This window comes from Bufo gargarizans, chromosome 1 (assembly GCF_014858855.1).
Source record: "Bufo gargarizans isolate SCDJY-AF-19 chromosome 1, ASM1485885v1, whole genome shotgun sequence".
Taxonomy (NCBI): Eukaryota; Metazoa; Chordata; class Amphibia; order Anura; family Bufonidae; genus Bufo; species Bufo gargarizans.
The window spans coordinates 570411624-570426885 of NC_058080.1; the positions used below are offsets into that span (position 1 = coordinate 570411624).

At 43.8% G+C, this 15262-nt stretch overlaps 1 protein-coding gene across 26 annotated transcripts in view; it reads left to right on the forward strand.

The window, feature by feature from the left end:
- The window catches only part of NCOR2 (nuclear receptor corepressor 2), a 407074-nt gene that overhangs the window by 98017 nt on the left and 293795 nt on the right, over positions 1-15262 (forward strand). For 24 of the 26 annotated variants that reach the window (XM_044275678.1, XM_044275679.1, XM_044275664.1 and 21 more), the window contains exon 2: positions 7022-7218. In XM_044275678.1, the coding sequence (XP_044131613.1) occupies positions 7114-7218 (105 nt within the window). In that variant the 5' untranslated portion in view covers positions 7022-7113. Of the gene's footprint in view, positions 1-6474; positions 6718-7021; positions 7219-15262 lie in introns of those variants that run through there. The other 2 variants (XM_044275658.1, XM_044275657.1) reach the window with 2 other exon arrangements.

A 15262-nucleotide genomic window follows, 5' to 3' on the forward strand; every position in this document is an offset into this window, starting at 1 on the left:
ACACACCGCTAAAAACACCCAAGAATGGCTAAGAGGAAAAAATTGGACTATTCTAAAGTGGCCTTCTATGAGCCCTGACCTCAATCCTATTGAGCATCTTTGGAAGGAGCTGAAACATGCAGTCTGGAAAAGGCACCCTTCAAACCGGACACAACTGGAGCAGTTTGCTCATGAGGAGTGGGCCAAAATACCTGCTGAGAGGTGCAGATGTCTCATTGACAGTTACAGGAAGCGTTTGATTGCAGTGATTGCCTCAAAAGGTTGCGCAACAAAATATTAAGTTAGGGGTACCATCATTTTTGTCCATGCCTGTTTCATGAGTTTATTTTTTTACATAATTCTGTTGAAGCATGGTTGAAAAACAATGTCTGACTTTCATTGGTTAACATTTATAGAATTTTAATTTATTATTACTTTTGTCAGATTAAAGTTATTTCTGTGACCATTGTGACTTTTTCTTTCATTGACCAAAGGGTACCAACAATTTTGTCCACGTCTGTATATCCAATAGACTATCAGCTAAAAAAGTTTGTACCAAGTTTCAACTATACTGATCTTTGGTGGTGCTCAATGCAAAAACAAGCCAATAGTGTCCAAAAAGATAAATGAAATGCATGGCACTCGCCATACAGTAAAGAGATTTTATTGCATATGCAGGTACATTGGGTGTGGATGATAAGGCGATGGCTGTTTTGTGCGTTCCCGCACTACATCTTGGCTACACAGTCACACTTAGGCTACTTTCACACTAGCGTTCGGGCGGATCCGTTCTGAACGGATCCGCTCATAATAATGCAGACGGAGGCTCCGTTCAGAACGGATCCGTCTGCATTATATTAGCAAAAAAAAGCTAAGTGTGAAAATAGCCTGGGACGGATCCGTCCAGACTTTCAATGTAAAGTCAATGGGGGACGGATCCGCTTGAAGATTGAGCCACATTGTGGCATCTTCAAACGGATCCGTCCCCATTGACTTACATTGAAAGTCTGGACGGATCCGCACGCCTCCGAACGGCCAGGCGGACACCCGAACGCTGCAAGCAGCGTTCAGCTGTCCGCCTGTCCGTGCGGAGGCGAGCGGAGCGGAGGCTGAACGCCGCCAGACTGATGCAGTCTGAGCGGATCCGCCTCCATTCAGACTGCATCAGGGCTGGACGGCTGCGTTCGGGTCCGCTCGTGAGCTCCTTCAAACGGAGCTCACGAACGGAAACCCGAACGCTAGTGTGAAAGTAGCCTTAATCTGCCCCTAAGGCTACATTCACACGTCAGTATTTTTCTATAATCCGAATTTTGGTCCTTTTTTGCGGATCCGTTGTTCCTGAAAATGTTTCCGTATGTCATCCGTATGTCATCCGTTTTTTGCGCATCCGCAAAAAACGGAAACATGTATACATTTCAATAATCAAATAAAGTTGTTTGGATTTCTTTGAATTTTTTTTTAAAAAAAATAAATAAATTTTGCTATGTGTTTCCAGGAACGGATTCCGCAAAAAACAAAAGACATACGGAATGACATCCGAATGTCTTCTGTTTTTTGCGGATCCATTGACTTTGTATTGTACCAGGATCCGAATTTTGCGGAAAAGAATAGGACATTTTATATTTAAACGGACATGCGGAACGGAACAACTGAAACGGACAGCACACATTGTGCTGTCCGATTTTTTTTCCAGGACCCATTGAAAATGAATGGGTCCAGATCTGGTCCTGATCTGTTCCGCAAAAAACGGAACAGATCAGGAAAGAAAAAACGGACGTGTGAATGGACCCTTATATCGATGTTGGTGAAAAGATTTACATATAATTACAAACTGCACATAAATAAATACATATGAGGCTGATATTGTGCATTGTCGCATGAAATCCAACATTCATTCATTCATTCATTCATTCATCGCTACTCAGCGATCCTGGCTGTGACAGGTGTCGTGTGCCCAGTGTCGCCACGTAGCCCTTGCCTAACTCAAGAATAAAGCTTCGACTACATTATTACTTAATTCATTCCGAAAATACACTTAAATCATTTCTATCATTTAAGCCGAGCATTCCTAGAGTCGGAGTTCATTATTACCTTGGCCTTATTACTTCTATTTACTCATGCTTCTGGCTGGTGAACCCTTACTAAGCCAATAGACTGCATATATCCCCATTATGAGCCAACTTTTGTTTGTAGTGAGCGCACATGCTCCCCAAATCTATCACCGAAGTAACCATGTACACATCAATAATTACCTCCTGGCGGAGTGCCCTGATGCCAGTTCTTCCTATTGTGGGCTTTTACATGGCTAAAGGATATTACCGGTTGATGACTTGGCTTCAAGGGAACCCGTCATCAATTTTATGCTGAACTCACTGAGGACAGCATAAAGTAGTGTCTGACGAGCCGATTTCAGTGGTGTGTCACTCATGAGTTAAGTCAGTGGTTGCTGAGAGCCAGCAGCGGAATCATTGCAGCAGAGGCTGTGAAAAGAGTCCAATCTACCTGAGAAGAGTCAATTCATAGGCTCCTGCTCTCCCCACCCATCTGCTGATTGACCGTCTTCTCCTTAGGGAGCCTTCACACGTGGCAGATTTTGTGGCAGAAAATTCTGCGACTTAAAATCGGTTCCATTCATTTGAATGGGTCAGCAAGCACATGGATTTCTGCAAGCCCCATTAAGGTGAATGGAACGGATTTTCTGCCACATGTGAAGGTACCCTAAGGAGAAGACTGCCATTCATCAGCAGATGGGCAGGAGATTATGAATAACTCTGACTCTTCTCGGGTAGATTGGACTCTTCACCAGGCCTAGGCTGCAATGATTATATAATGCTGGTTCTCGGCAACCACTGACTTTTAACTCATGAGTGACACACCGCTGAAATCGGCGCATCTGACACTACTTTATGCTGTCCTCGGTGAGTTCAGCATAAAATTGATGACGGGTTCCCTTTCAGGGCATTCTGCCAGGAGCTAGTTATCAATATGGACAATGTCTCATCTGTGATAGTGTGACCTTGCTGATATGTGAAGTTGGGAGGTTTTGAATTTGGAGTCACGGAGGGAATTATCTGTAAGACACTGTATGTGATATACACACAATAATATGCACATATGGCCTATATAATATAGGCAAAACCATAAGACCTATGCAGGTGAGATTTGGGGCGCATGTGAAATGAATTTTTTTTTTACGGAGATTATTTTACTGTGGATGTTTCATAATGGGGATGCCAGCTAAATGCAGCTCACCAGTGAAAGCATGAGGAGATAGACATAGAGAACTGCTACGTACGGAGATACTTGGTTTAAATGATAGAAATGATTTGACTGTATTTTTTTAATGAATTAAAAAGTTATACTGTACACGTATCTTCATTCTTTTGTTAATTAATGCACAATTTGAAATATATGTATTTATGTGCGGTTTGTAATGATATGTGTTTTCACTGCTGCGGCTACAAGGGGCTGTGAACCAGATGGAGAGCATCTTATCCACATCTGATGTATCTTCACATGCAATAAAGAGATGCCATGCATTTCATTTGTCTTTTTGGGCATTATTTATTCAGCTAGTGTGATACTGAGCAGGGTTTTAGATCATCCAAGTATGTAGAGGGTATAGAAAGGACAAGTGCATTCCTTCCTGGCCGATAGGGCTGTGGAGTAGTAAAGACCAGACAAACCAGTATGCTTCAATGTTTCCTTTTGTACTCCGTGCCAAGCTCACTGGCCTACTGAGTCCTGTTATAAATAGGGATGGAAAGGCACAGCCGGGGGGACTCTTATTTCACTGGTCAATACAGCATACTCTGCAAATGGTTACACAAGAACATTTGATCATATGAGGCCTACTGTTTAAAAGCTGGGCTTACACATGCCTATTTCTGACCAGTTTCAGTCTGTGCTAGTCTACTTTCACACTCACGTTTTGGCTTTCCGTTTGTGAAAACGGATCAGTTTGTATTCTGAATGGAAAAGGATCCCCTCAGGATGCATCAGTTCAGTCTCCATTCCGCTTTTAGTCCTGGCACACAACGTAAGTCAATGGGGACGGATCCGTTTTCACTGACACAATCTAGAACAATAGAAAAACTGATCCGTCCTCCGTTGACTTTCAATGGTGTTCAAGACGGAACCGCACAAAACGCGAGTGTGAAAGTAGCCTTAGACTGTTACACACAGATCTTTTGCTAGAATTACCATAATTCTTGGCGCCTCATCTGCTTGGATCTTGGTAAAATAAAACTTTTTTTCTATTCCCTGTAATGGAGTTATCTTGAGATGCTCTTTATGCTCTAGTCTAGGGCATGAAGGATAACCTCCGTCACTCCAGCTGTGCTGAGACTACAACTCCTAGCATGCTCCAGTCATGTTTATGGAGTTCTGAGAACAGCCAAGCAAGTGTTCGTCTTGGGAGTTGTAGTTTTACCACAGCTGGAGTGCCAGAGGTTAGCCATCACAGCTCTAGAGTCATAGTGATCTTAGGGGCTTTTTTTTTTTTATTGTGTCCGGTCATTTTTCTAGTAGATGACATTTAAATCTGATCAACTGGTCGTATACAGACCATAGAGTAACGTTGGTCTGATTGGCAAAACATGTAAAGAAAATTGAGCACGTTCTACATTTACCAGCAGTGGCCCAGTAGTTAGGACTGGTGTCTTGCAGCACTGGGGTCCTAGATTAAAATCCAATCCGGGACATCTGCATGGAGTTTGTATGTTCTCCCCGTTTTTGTGTGGGTTTCCTCCGGGTACTTTGGTTTCTGTCCACTCTCCAAAGACATACTGATAGGGACGTTAGATTGTGAGCTCCGCTGGAGACAGTGAGTGATGATGTCTGTAAAGTGCTGTGGAATATGTCAGCGCTATAGAAGTGAGTAAAGTAAAAATTACTGATTTGAATGAACCTAGACATTGTCGTAAATCGCACCAAAATCCGTAACAGCTTAGAACAGCTTGGCTCATTTAGTTTTGGAAAAATCCAGTGCCTAACTCACCAAGGGGCGCAAGCTGCCAAATGCTTGGCAAAAAGGGGCATAGGATGCACCACAATTTTGGCATAAAATTCAGTTGCAAAGTTAGCTAACCAGTAGTTAGTATAACGGTAGACAAAAGTGTCTAGCCATGCATCAAGCTTATAAATGTGGTGCAGGTCTAGACAGCCTACGTTTATGCCATCTACAGGATTCATAACTGCTCCATTGTCAATAATGGTGACAGACATTTGGACCATTCTGCCTGTTTGTGGCTTCTTCAAGAACTTTTATAAATTGCGAAATGAGGCTCTCAACACATTTTATGATCTTGCGTGCTACTCTGGTTTTATAAAAAGCAAAAGGGGCCACAGCATTCCAATAACCATCCCAGTGTCTGCCATAGATACTTAATGGGGTTCTCCGGCATCTTTTTTATTTTATTTTTTATTTATTTTTTATTGATGGCCTATCCCTAGAATCTGCCTTCAAGATCTGATTGGCGGGGGTCCGACATCCGCATTCGCGTCTTTCATCTGTTTGTGGGTAGCTCTGGTACGGGAAGAACACAGCTCCGTCCATTGTGTAGTGGATGGAGCGGATTACCCCATCACCGCTCCTATTCACCTCAATAGGAGAGTTGTAACCATCTCTGCCCTCTATACAATGGATAGAGCAGTGTAGTTCCAGTTAATGTGAACATGGTCAATTTAAATACATATTAAATTGCAAAAAAATATGTAACTAGCAATCTTTTTCTATAATCAGATTTTTACAAAATAATTCTTTCAGATAATACAACCGTCTGCATCCGTTCAGAACGGATCCGATTGTATTATCTTTAATATAGCCAAAACGGATGCGTCTTGAACACCATTGAAAGTCAACGCGGGACGTATCTGTTTTCTGTTGTGCCATATTGTCAGTAAAAAACGGATCCATCACCATTGACTTACATTGGGTGCCAGGACGGATCAGTTTGGCTCAGTTTTATCAGACTGACGGCAAAACTCTGCAAGGAGAGTTTTGGTGTCCGCCTCCAAAGCAGAATGGAGACGGAACGGAGCCAAACTGATGCATTCTGAGCGGCTCCTTATACATTCAGAATGCATTAACGGTAAACCTGATCCTGAAGGGCTCTCGCAAACAGAAACTAAAACCCCAGTGTGAAAGTAGCCTAAGTACCAGCTGCAGTGAATAGTTGTTTGGAGAGGTCCAGACTTCTGATTTCTGAAGAAAATTGCAGAAAGTTTTTTTCTTGGCTGATAAATAGATGAGCGGTTTAGTTTTGCATTCATTATTCGGTCTAGTATCTCTTAAAATCTGCCTGAATCAGAGTGGGGATACGATGCGAGGCTGGGGGGAAACACAGTGATTAAGAGCTGGAGCTATTGCTTGTTCAAGTTGCTGTATCTGTTAGCAGTAGATAAAAGAGCGGTATATCAACATCTCCTGATCTGCGGTTCAAGGAACTTTCCCCTCCCCCATTTTGGTTTCACACCCCAGCTACCGATTCTGACACCAGCATTCAGGGCACATGTAAACTGCAGAAAGGAAGCTGTGACAAGTGTACATTGCTGCAGTTTGACCAAAGACACACGAGGTGCGGAGCACTGAGGTGCAGGTTCCTGGACATAGGCGGAAGTCTACCGGCTGCACCTGAATGGTTAACTCTGGGGGGGGAAGGCTGAACCATTTGCATGACTTCACACCCAGAGACGACATGGGTATGTGTGATGGGCGATAAGTAAATAATGACTCGGGTATGTATGTTTCCAGTGCTTGAGCGTGACTGGTGCTGAACTCTACATTGAGTGTGTGTTTCCTGTTCCCTGCCTTTACAGGTCTACAAATATTCTATATGATAGGACCAGCAAAATACCTTTCTCAGCAAATGACCTTTTCAAAATGGGGGCTGGAATCTGTAGTTCTCCAGCTGTCATGTGTTCAGAAGCAATAGGGCTATTTACTAAGTAATGGAACATGTGACCTCATGTGTCTTTTTGGTTGGATGCTGTTGGTAGATACTTCTTTTAACCATTTCACTTTTTTTCTTTTTTTTTTCAGAGATGCAGTGATACGATCAAAATCATCCCATGATCCTCTCTGGCCTCTCATCCCTTTATTAAGAACATAGAGTTCAAGTCTGTTGGCTCACTATGTCTGGCTCTACCCAGCCAGCTACACAAAGCAGGAGGGCTGCGGAAGCCCGATACACTCCACATGCTATGTCGTACCCAATGCAGTTATCGCGTGCACATACGGTAAGACCTTTGTGTTATATGTTTACTTAAAGAGGATTGAACCAATTGGGGAATTCTGCATAGAGGTGCTCCAGACAAAAAAAATACCTAGTAGCCATTGGCTCCTGAACTGAAAAATGTAGGAGACAAATTAAATTTTTAGTCGCCAAATCGAAACCGAATCAAAATTTTGGTATCCTGACAACGCTATGCCGATCAGATCTGATTCGCTTTCGTTACCATAAAGTATTGTGATACTCAAAACCACGCAAAAAAACTAAAAAAAAAAAACACCACCAAAAAAAGCTGCGTGCATTTCACATTTTAGGAAACGTTCGGCCCCCTATTTTTGGGGGGTGAAAGGGGACCAAAAAATGTCGAATCGCATGTTTTTTATTTATTTATTTCTGTTACTGCGCTCATCGCATAGGAAATATTTTTTAATAATTTAATAGTTTGGACTTTTCGGATGCAGCGCTATGTAATATGTTTATTTATTTATTGGTTATATATTTTATATGTAGAATTGGGAAAGGGGATTTAAACTTAATATTTTAGGGTACTTTCACACTAGCGCTTTTCATTTCCGGCATAGAGTTCCGTCACAGGGGCTCTATACCGGAAAATAACTGATCAGGTATATCTGAATGGAGAGTAATCTGTTCAGTTTGCATCAGGATGTCTTCAGTCATTTTGACTGATCAGGCAAAAGATAAAACCGTAGCACGTAGAATGGTGTTCATGACTGATCCGTCTTGGCCATGTTAAAGATAATACAAACTGATCTGTTCTGAACGGATGCATGCGGTTGTATTATCTGAACACATCAGTCCATGACGGATACACACAAAACGCGAGTGTGAAAGTAGCTTAAGTGGGACACCTCTGAAGATTACCTGATGTTGCCCCTGGTTTCTGGGTAGATTTTGGGCATCTTTATAACATCCGTACTGATTATCATAGGGCCTTGAGACAATACATTTTTTGTCTTTTTGGTTGAATTTGTCCTAATGTTTATTTTAAACAGTGACCAATATAAAGACTTTTATGAAAAAAGCGACCACTTTGAAGTAGTTGTTTTTGCTCCATACCTCCTACTTGTTGAACACAATGCACCTGGGTCTTATCTCATCCAGACCATTTTACGTTTACTTGTCCCTTTGAGGTCAAGTCAGTTTCTTTTGTATGTTTCAGAAAACGTCTGTTTGATGTTGTTTGTTCAAGATAAAGCGAGTTTCCTATGGAAGGCGATAAGGACACTGCTTTCAGAATTGTCTCCTATTTCTTTGGTCACAACTGATCTTCTTGTAAAGAGACGACACATTCAACTATTCAGCTGCTCGCTCAGTGTAATGCTCCTTCTAATTATGCCCCATGGCCTGCATCACCTGTTGAAAGATTCAATCTTACCTGCTCCCTGACGCTGTTGTCCTGACACTACAGTGCTGTGTCCTGGCTTCCACTCGCCCATCTTCTGCGCACCCTCTTGTATTCTTCCAGCTGGAGATGGACATGGTCACATATGCCACTTCAGCCAATGTCTTCCTTCAGCGGTGACATGTCCCCAAGTGCCACGTAACTGCAGACGTGAGTTATTGGCTGTAATGGTGCCCATGACCATGTCCATATCCGGCTGGAAGAAAACAAGCAGTAGTCCAGCAATGGATGTGGAAGCCAGCACCCAGCAGCTAATCCAGAGACAACAGGTCTTCTTCACCATAAGAGTGGTAAATCTGTGGAATAGTCCTCAGGAGTTGGTCACAAAAGGGGAAAAAAAAAGGCTGAATGATGAAATATTGGAACAGAACTTGTTTTAAATGTTGATCCGGTGTGGTCACCATTTGCTTTTAATGGCAGTTTTTCATGCATTTCCTATGTTATTTTGGGTTAGTAGGGAGGCAACAATACTCTAATGTTTAGCCATACCCCTTCCCTGCATCCACATCAACTCCTATGCCTTAGGCTACTTTCACACTAGCATTTTTGCTGGATCCGGCAGGGCTCAGCAAAAACGCTTCCGCTACTGATAAAACAACCATCTGCATCCGATATGAACGGATCCGGTTGTATTATCTGTAACATAGCCAAGACTATGAGGGACGGATCCATTTTCTATTGTCAGAGCTAAACGGATCCGTCCCGTCTTTCTCTGCATCCCAGGACTGAAAGATAGCCGCACCTTGCTGCGGTTTGCCCTCCGCAATGCATTTTGGAGCATTCCGTTTTATTCCCATTGACAATGAAGCGTTTTTCTCCGGTATTGAGATCCTATGACTGATAATAGAAACGCTAGTGTAAAAGTAGCCTCAGTTTAATTTGATGGACCTGTTGTTGTTTCAGCTTTATAATGTAACAGTGCAGCTTTCATATTTCAAGAGCACTATGAGAAATGGAAGTCGTGCTGTGATTAATTGATGGGGACAACAAAGGCAGTTTTTATTTTAGGTACTTTCATAAATGTCCCCCATAAATCCTCTGTCGGGTCCTCATGTGTGTTTTACATATTGATGACCTATCCTCATGATCGATCATCAATATGAGAATGGTGGGGAGGTTGCGGTTTCCTTACAGTTTACCAAGCTGTGCCTAAGCTATGTGAATGGGATGTCAGATGGCCTAGAAAGTGGCCTGATTGCCCATTGAGCTCCACAGCCTCTTCGTATAACTGATTAGCAGGGGCCTGTACGTGCAAGTAGAGTTCAACATGCCTTTTTGTACTGATCATATATCGAAAGTTAACGGCCCATAAATATTAAATGTATGTTGGTCGAATCCATCAATTTCAGTGGGAACAGCCTACTATCTACTGAGTATGAAGCCATTTCAACCCGCCCCCCACTACAGATATCAGGATGGGGGGAGAAGGATTGAATATGTTGGCATGTGTCGGGGTATCATTCTGATTTTGATTAAAATGAAGAACATATAAGGAAGGGAAGATGGGTATAATGGAAAGGATTGCTGGTTTCAGGGTGGATATATAGCATTGTGTAGGTGAGTTGCTGTATTCTTTTAGTATAAACCTATTCTCAGATATGAGCTTACAAAAAATACATAGACCCAAGATGAGTCAGCACCATCCGATTGGAGACACTCCATATATTACCGTAGATAAATGTGATAGGAGTCAAATGCAAATACTATTGGATGGGCCCTAGTAGAGACCCTTGGGAGGTTAAACCTCAAACACACCACTGGTCACTGGACCAAAAATCCCTGTAGGGGTACTACTATATGAGAATTAAAACATTAGACTTTATTTGATCATTTAAAATATAGTTAAAGATGAACCAATACCCACACACTTAAAACTATCAGATGATAGTGCTGGAGTGTGCTGAGTTGCTGATTGAAACTATTTATCTCACATTAAAGAGAAAAGGTTAAAGGAGGGTGGGATGTTGTGGTTTAAAGTGTGCAGTTTTGATGCACAGGACAAAGATGTGACCCTATTTGGGGAACACTTAGACCTGGGCCCAGGTCATAACTGTAAATCCTAACACCTATTGCCATGGACCTGCGTATCACTTGCCACTGCCACTAGTAACACAACATTCACACACACCCAGGAACATATTGCTCGTATTCCTGACACCATGTGTACCTCTTAAAGCACCTATTGAGCACTAACATCTGCCTAAAATCGAATTGCACCTAACACTAGTCCCCACCGACATGTTTCGTTGCGATGTGGCTTCGTCAGGGGTTAGGGGTATTAGCGTTAGTGATGTCCGGATCATGAACGAATCGTTCTTTTGAACCGATTCAGTTCACTGATCCGGAAGAGTCGGTTCCTCTGACTGAGCTGATTCGAATGAAACGGCTGTCAGATCAGCAGCAGGCAGTGTAATAGGAGCCTCCAGTGGACGCTACCCCCGCCCTCCAACCAATCAGAGGCAGCCAGCACTGCCTACCAGCACAGGGGGAGTCGCAGGGACTCAGAGAATCGGCTGAGTCTATTAGTTAAAAGAATCGAATGAGTCAGAGACTCATTTGATTCTTTTGAGTTAAAAGAACCGTGAGTCACCGAGTCCCTGCCAGGCTCCCTGCTCTGTGGCTCCTTGTAAGTCCGTCCGGGGGAAAGGGGGGGGCATTGATCTAGCATGTAGCAGAGCTGTGTGTGTACAGGGTGCATGCAGCAGTGTAGCATCATGCTACACTGCTACATGCACCCTGTACACACACCGCTCTGCTACATGCTGTAGCAGAGCAGGAATTCTGGTAGGGACTCTGACACAATTCTTTTAACTAAAACTCTCAGACAATTATCACAGTCTGCTCACTGCAGCAGAGCTGTGTTTGCCAGAGCCAGTCCCTCCTGACCTTCGGTTCACTTGAGAGCCGACTCAGCAAGTGAACCGAAGATTCGATGAGCTGAGCATGCGCATTGATCTTCAGTTCACTTGCCTCTGCTGGCTCATGAAGTGAACCGAAGATCCGATTCATGAATCGGTTCATTTGAATGAGCTGATTCAAATGTACGGCATACATATTAGGACATCGTCAGACATCATCCACAACTCCATCCTCCGTCAGGCAAAACTCCATCAGCCCTCAGACATCAGACAAAACTCCGTCCTCCGTCAGGCAAAACTCCATCAGACATCAGACAAAACTCCGTCTTCCGTCAGACAAAACTCCATCAGACCTCAGACATCAGACAAAACTCCGTCCTCCATCAGGCAAAACTCCATCAGACCTCAGACATCAGACACAACTCCGTCCTCCGTCACCCAAAACTCCATCAGACCTCAGACATCAGACAAAACTCCGTCCTCCGTCAGGCAAAACTCCATCAGACAAAACTCCGTCCTCCGTCAGACAAAACTCCATCAGCCCTCAGACATCAGACAAAACTCCGTTCTCCGTCACCCAAAACTCCATCAGACCTCAGACATCAGACAAAACTCCGTCCTCCGTCAGGCAAAACTCCATCAGACATCAGACAAAACTCCGTCTTCCGTCAGACAAAACTCCATCAGACCTCAGACATCAGACAAAACTCCGTCCTCCATCAGGCAAAACTCCATCAGACCTCAGACATCAACAAAAAACTCCGTCCTCACGTCACCCAAAACTCCATCAGACCTCAGACATCAGACAAAACTTCCGTCTCCGTCAGGCAAAAACTCCATCAGACAAAAACTCCGTCCTCCGTCAGACAAAACTCCATCAGCCCTCAGACATCAGACAAAAAACTCCGTTCTCCGTCACCCAAAACTCCATCAACCTCAGACATCAGACAAAACTCCAGTCCTCCGTCAGGCAAAACTCCATCAGACCTCAGACATCAGACAAAACTCCGTCCTCCGTCACCCAAACTCCATCAGACCTCAGACATCAGACAGAAACAACTCCGTACCTCCATCAGGCAAAACTCCATCAGACCTCAGACATCAGACAAAACTCCGTCCTCCGTCACCCAAAACTCCATCAGACCTCAGACATCAGACAAAACTCCGTCCTCCATCAGGCAAAACTCCATCAGACCTCAGACATCAGACAAAACTCCGTCCTCCGTCACCCAAAACTCCATCAGACCTCAGACATCAGACAAAACTCCGTCCTCCATCAGGCAAAACTCCATCAGACCTCAGACATCAGACAAAACTCCGTCCTCCGTCAGGCAAAACTCCATCAGACCTCAGACATCAGACAAAACTCCGTCCTCCGTCACCCAAAACTCCATCAGACCTCAGACATCAGACAAAACTCCGTCCTCCGTCACCCAAAACTCCATCAGACCTCAGACATCAGACAAAACTCCGTCCTCCGTCACCCAAAACTCCATCAGACCTCAGACATCAGACAAAACTCTGTCCTCCATCAGGCATCAGCCAAAACTCCGTCCTCCCTAACTCAAAATACGCCCTACTACACACACTATTCACCTGACGGAGCTGCTAGCTGCTGGAGAGGCAAAGGACCTGTGATGACGTCATGACCATGTGACGAGTCACGTGTGTGGGAGGGGTCAGACGTACACAGCAGCTGGTAGAGTGTACAGAACAGTAGCCATCAAATAGAGCTCTGTACTAGAGATGTGTGTGTAACCTGCATGTAGCAGAGCTGTGTACTGTGTTACAGAGATGTATGTGTAACCTGCAGGTAGCAGATCTGTATGTGTAACCTGCAGGTAGCAGAGCTGTGTACTGTGTAGCAGATCTGTATGTGTAACCTGCAGGTAGCAGAGCTGTGTACTGTGTAGTAGATCTGTATGTGTAACCTGCATGTAGCAGAACTGTGTACTGTGTTACAGAGATGTATGTGTAACCTGCAGGTAGCAGAGCTGTGTACTGTGTTACAGAGATGTATGTGTAACCTGCATGTAGCAGAGTGGTGTACTGTGTTATAGAGATGTATGTGTAACCTGCAGGTAGCAGATCTGTATGTATAACCTGCAGGTAGCAGAGCTGTGTACTGTGTAGCAGATCTGTATGTGTAACCTGCAGGTAGCAGAGCTGTGTACTGTGTAGTAGATCTGTATGTGTAACCTGCATGTAGCAGAGCTGTGTACTGTGTTACAGAGATGTATGTGTAACCTGCAGGTAGCAGAGCTGTGTACTGTGTAGCAGATCTGTATGTGTAACCTGCAGGTAGCAGAGCTGTGTACTGTGTAGCAGATCTGTATGTGTAACCTGCATGTAGCAGAGCTGTGTACTGTGTAGCAGAGCTGTATGTGTAACCTGCATGTAGCAGAGCTGTGTACTGTGTAGCAGTGCTGTATGTGTAACCTGCATGTAGCAGTGCTGTGTACTGTGTAGCAGAGCTGTATGTGTAACCTGCATGTAGCAGAGCTGTGTACTGTGTAGCAGAGCTGTATGTGTAACCTGCATGTAGCAGAGCTGTGTACTGTGTTACAGAGATGTATGTGTAACCTGCAGGTAGCAGAGCTGTGTACTGTGTAGCAGATCTGTATGTGTAACCTGCAGGTAGCAGAGCTGTGTACTGTGTAGCAGATCTGTATGTGTAACCTGCATGTAGCAGAGCTGTGTACTGTGTAGCAGAGCTGTATGTGTAACCTGCATGTAGCAGAGCTGTGTACTGTGTAGCAGTGCTGTATGTGTAACCTGCATGTAGCAGTGCTGTGTACTGTGTAGCAGAGCTGTATGTGTAACCTGCATGTAGCAGTGCTGTGTACTGTGTAGCAGAGCTGTATGTGTAACCTGCATGTAGCAGAGCTGTGTACTGTGTTACAGAGATGTATGTGTAACCTGCAGGTAGCAGAGCTGTGTACTGTGTAGCAGATCTGTATGTGTAACCAGCATGTAGCAGAGCTGTGTACTGTGAAGCAGAGCTGTATGTGTAACCTGCATGTAGCAGAGCTGTGTACTGTGTAGCAGTGCTGTATGTGTAATCTGCATGTAGCAGAGCTGTGTACTGTGTAGCAGAGCTGTATGTGTAACCTGCATGTAGCAGAGCTGTGTACTGTGTAGCAGAGCTGTATGTGTAACCTGCATGTAGCAGTGCTGTGTACTGTGTAGCAGAGCTGTATTTGTAACCTGAATGTAGCAGAGCTGTGTACTGTGTAGCAGAGCTGTATGTGTAATCTGCATGTATCAGAGCTGTGTCCTGTGTAGCGGAGCTGTATGTGTAACCTGCATGTAGCAGGCTGTGTACTGTGTTACAGGGATGTATGTGCAACCTGCATGTAGCAGTGCTGTGTACTGTGTTACAGAGATGTGTGTGTAACCACATGTAGCAGAGCTTTTTACTGTGTAACAGAGATGTGTGTGTAACCTGGGAACTATAAAAAAGTGTAAAATAAAACAAAAAAATTCAGATCACCCCCCTTTTCCCAAAATGAAAATAAAAAAAATAAAAAAATACACATCATGGGTGTCGCAATGTGTAAAAACACCCATTGTATAAAAATATATTCCCCATACGGCAAACGGCAAAACAGAAGAAAAAAAAGAGTCCAAATGTCCGATTCGCCGTTTTTGGTCGCTTCATTTGCTACAAAAAAAATGTAAATAAAAAGCGATCAAAAAGTCTTAAACACCCCAGAATGGTATCAGTGAAAAGTTCAGATTGCCCCGCAAAAAATGAGCCCCCACCCAGC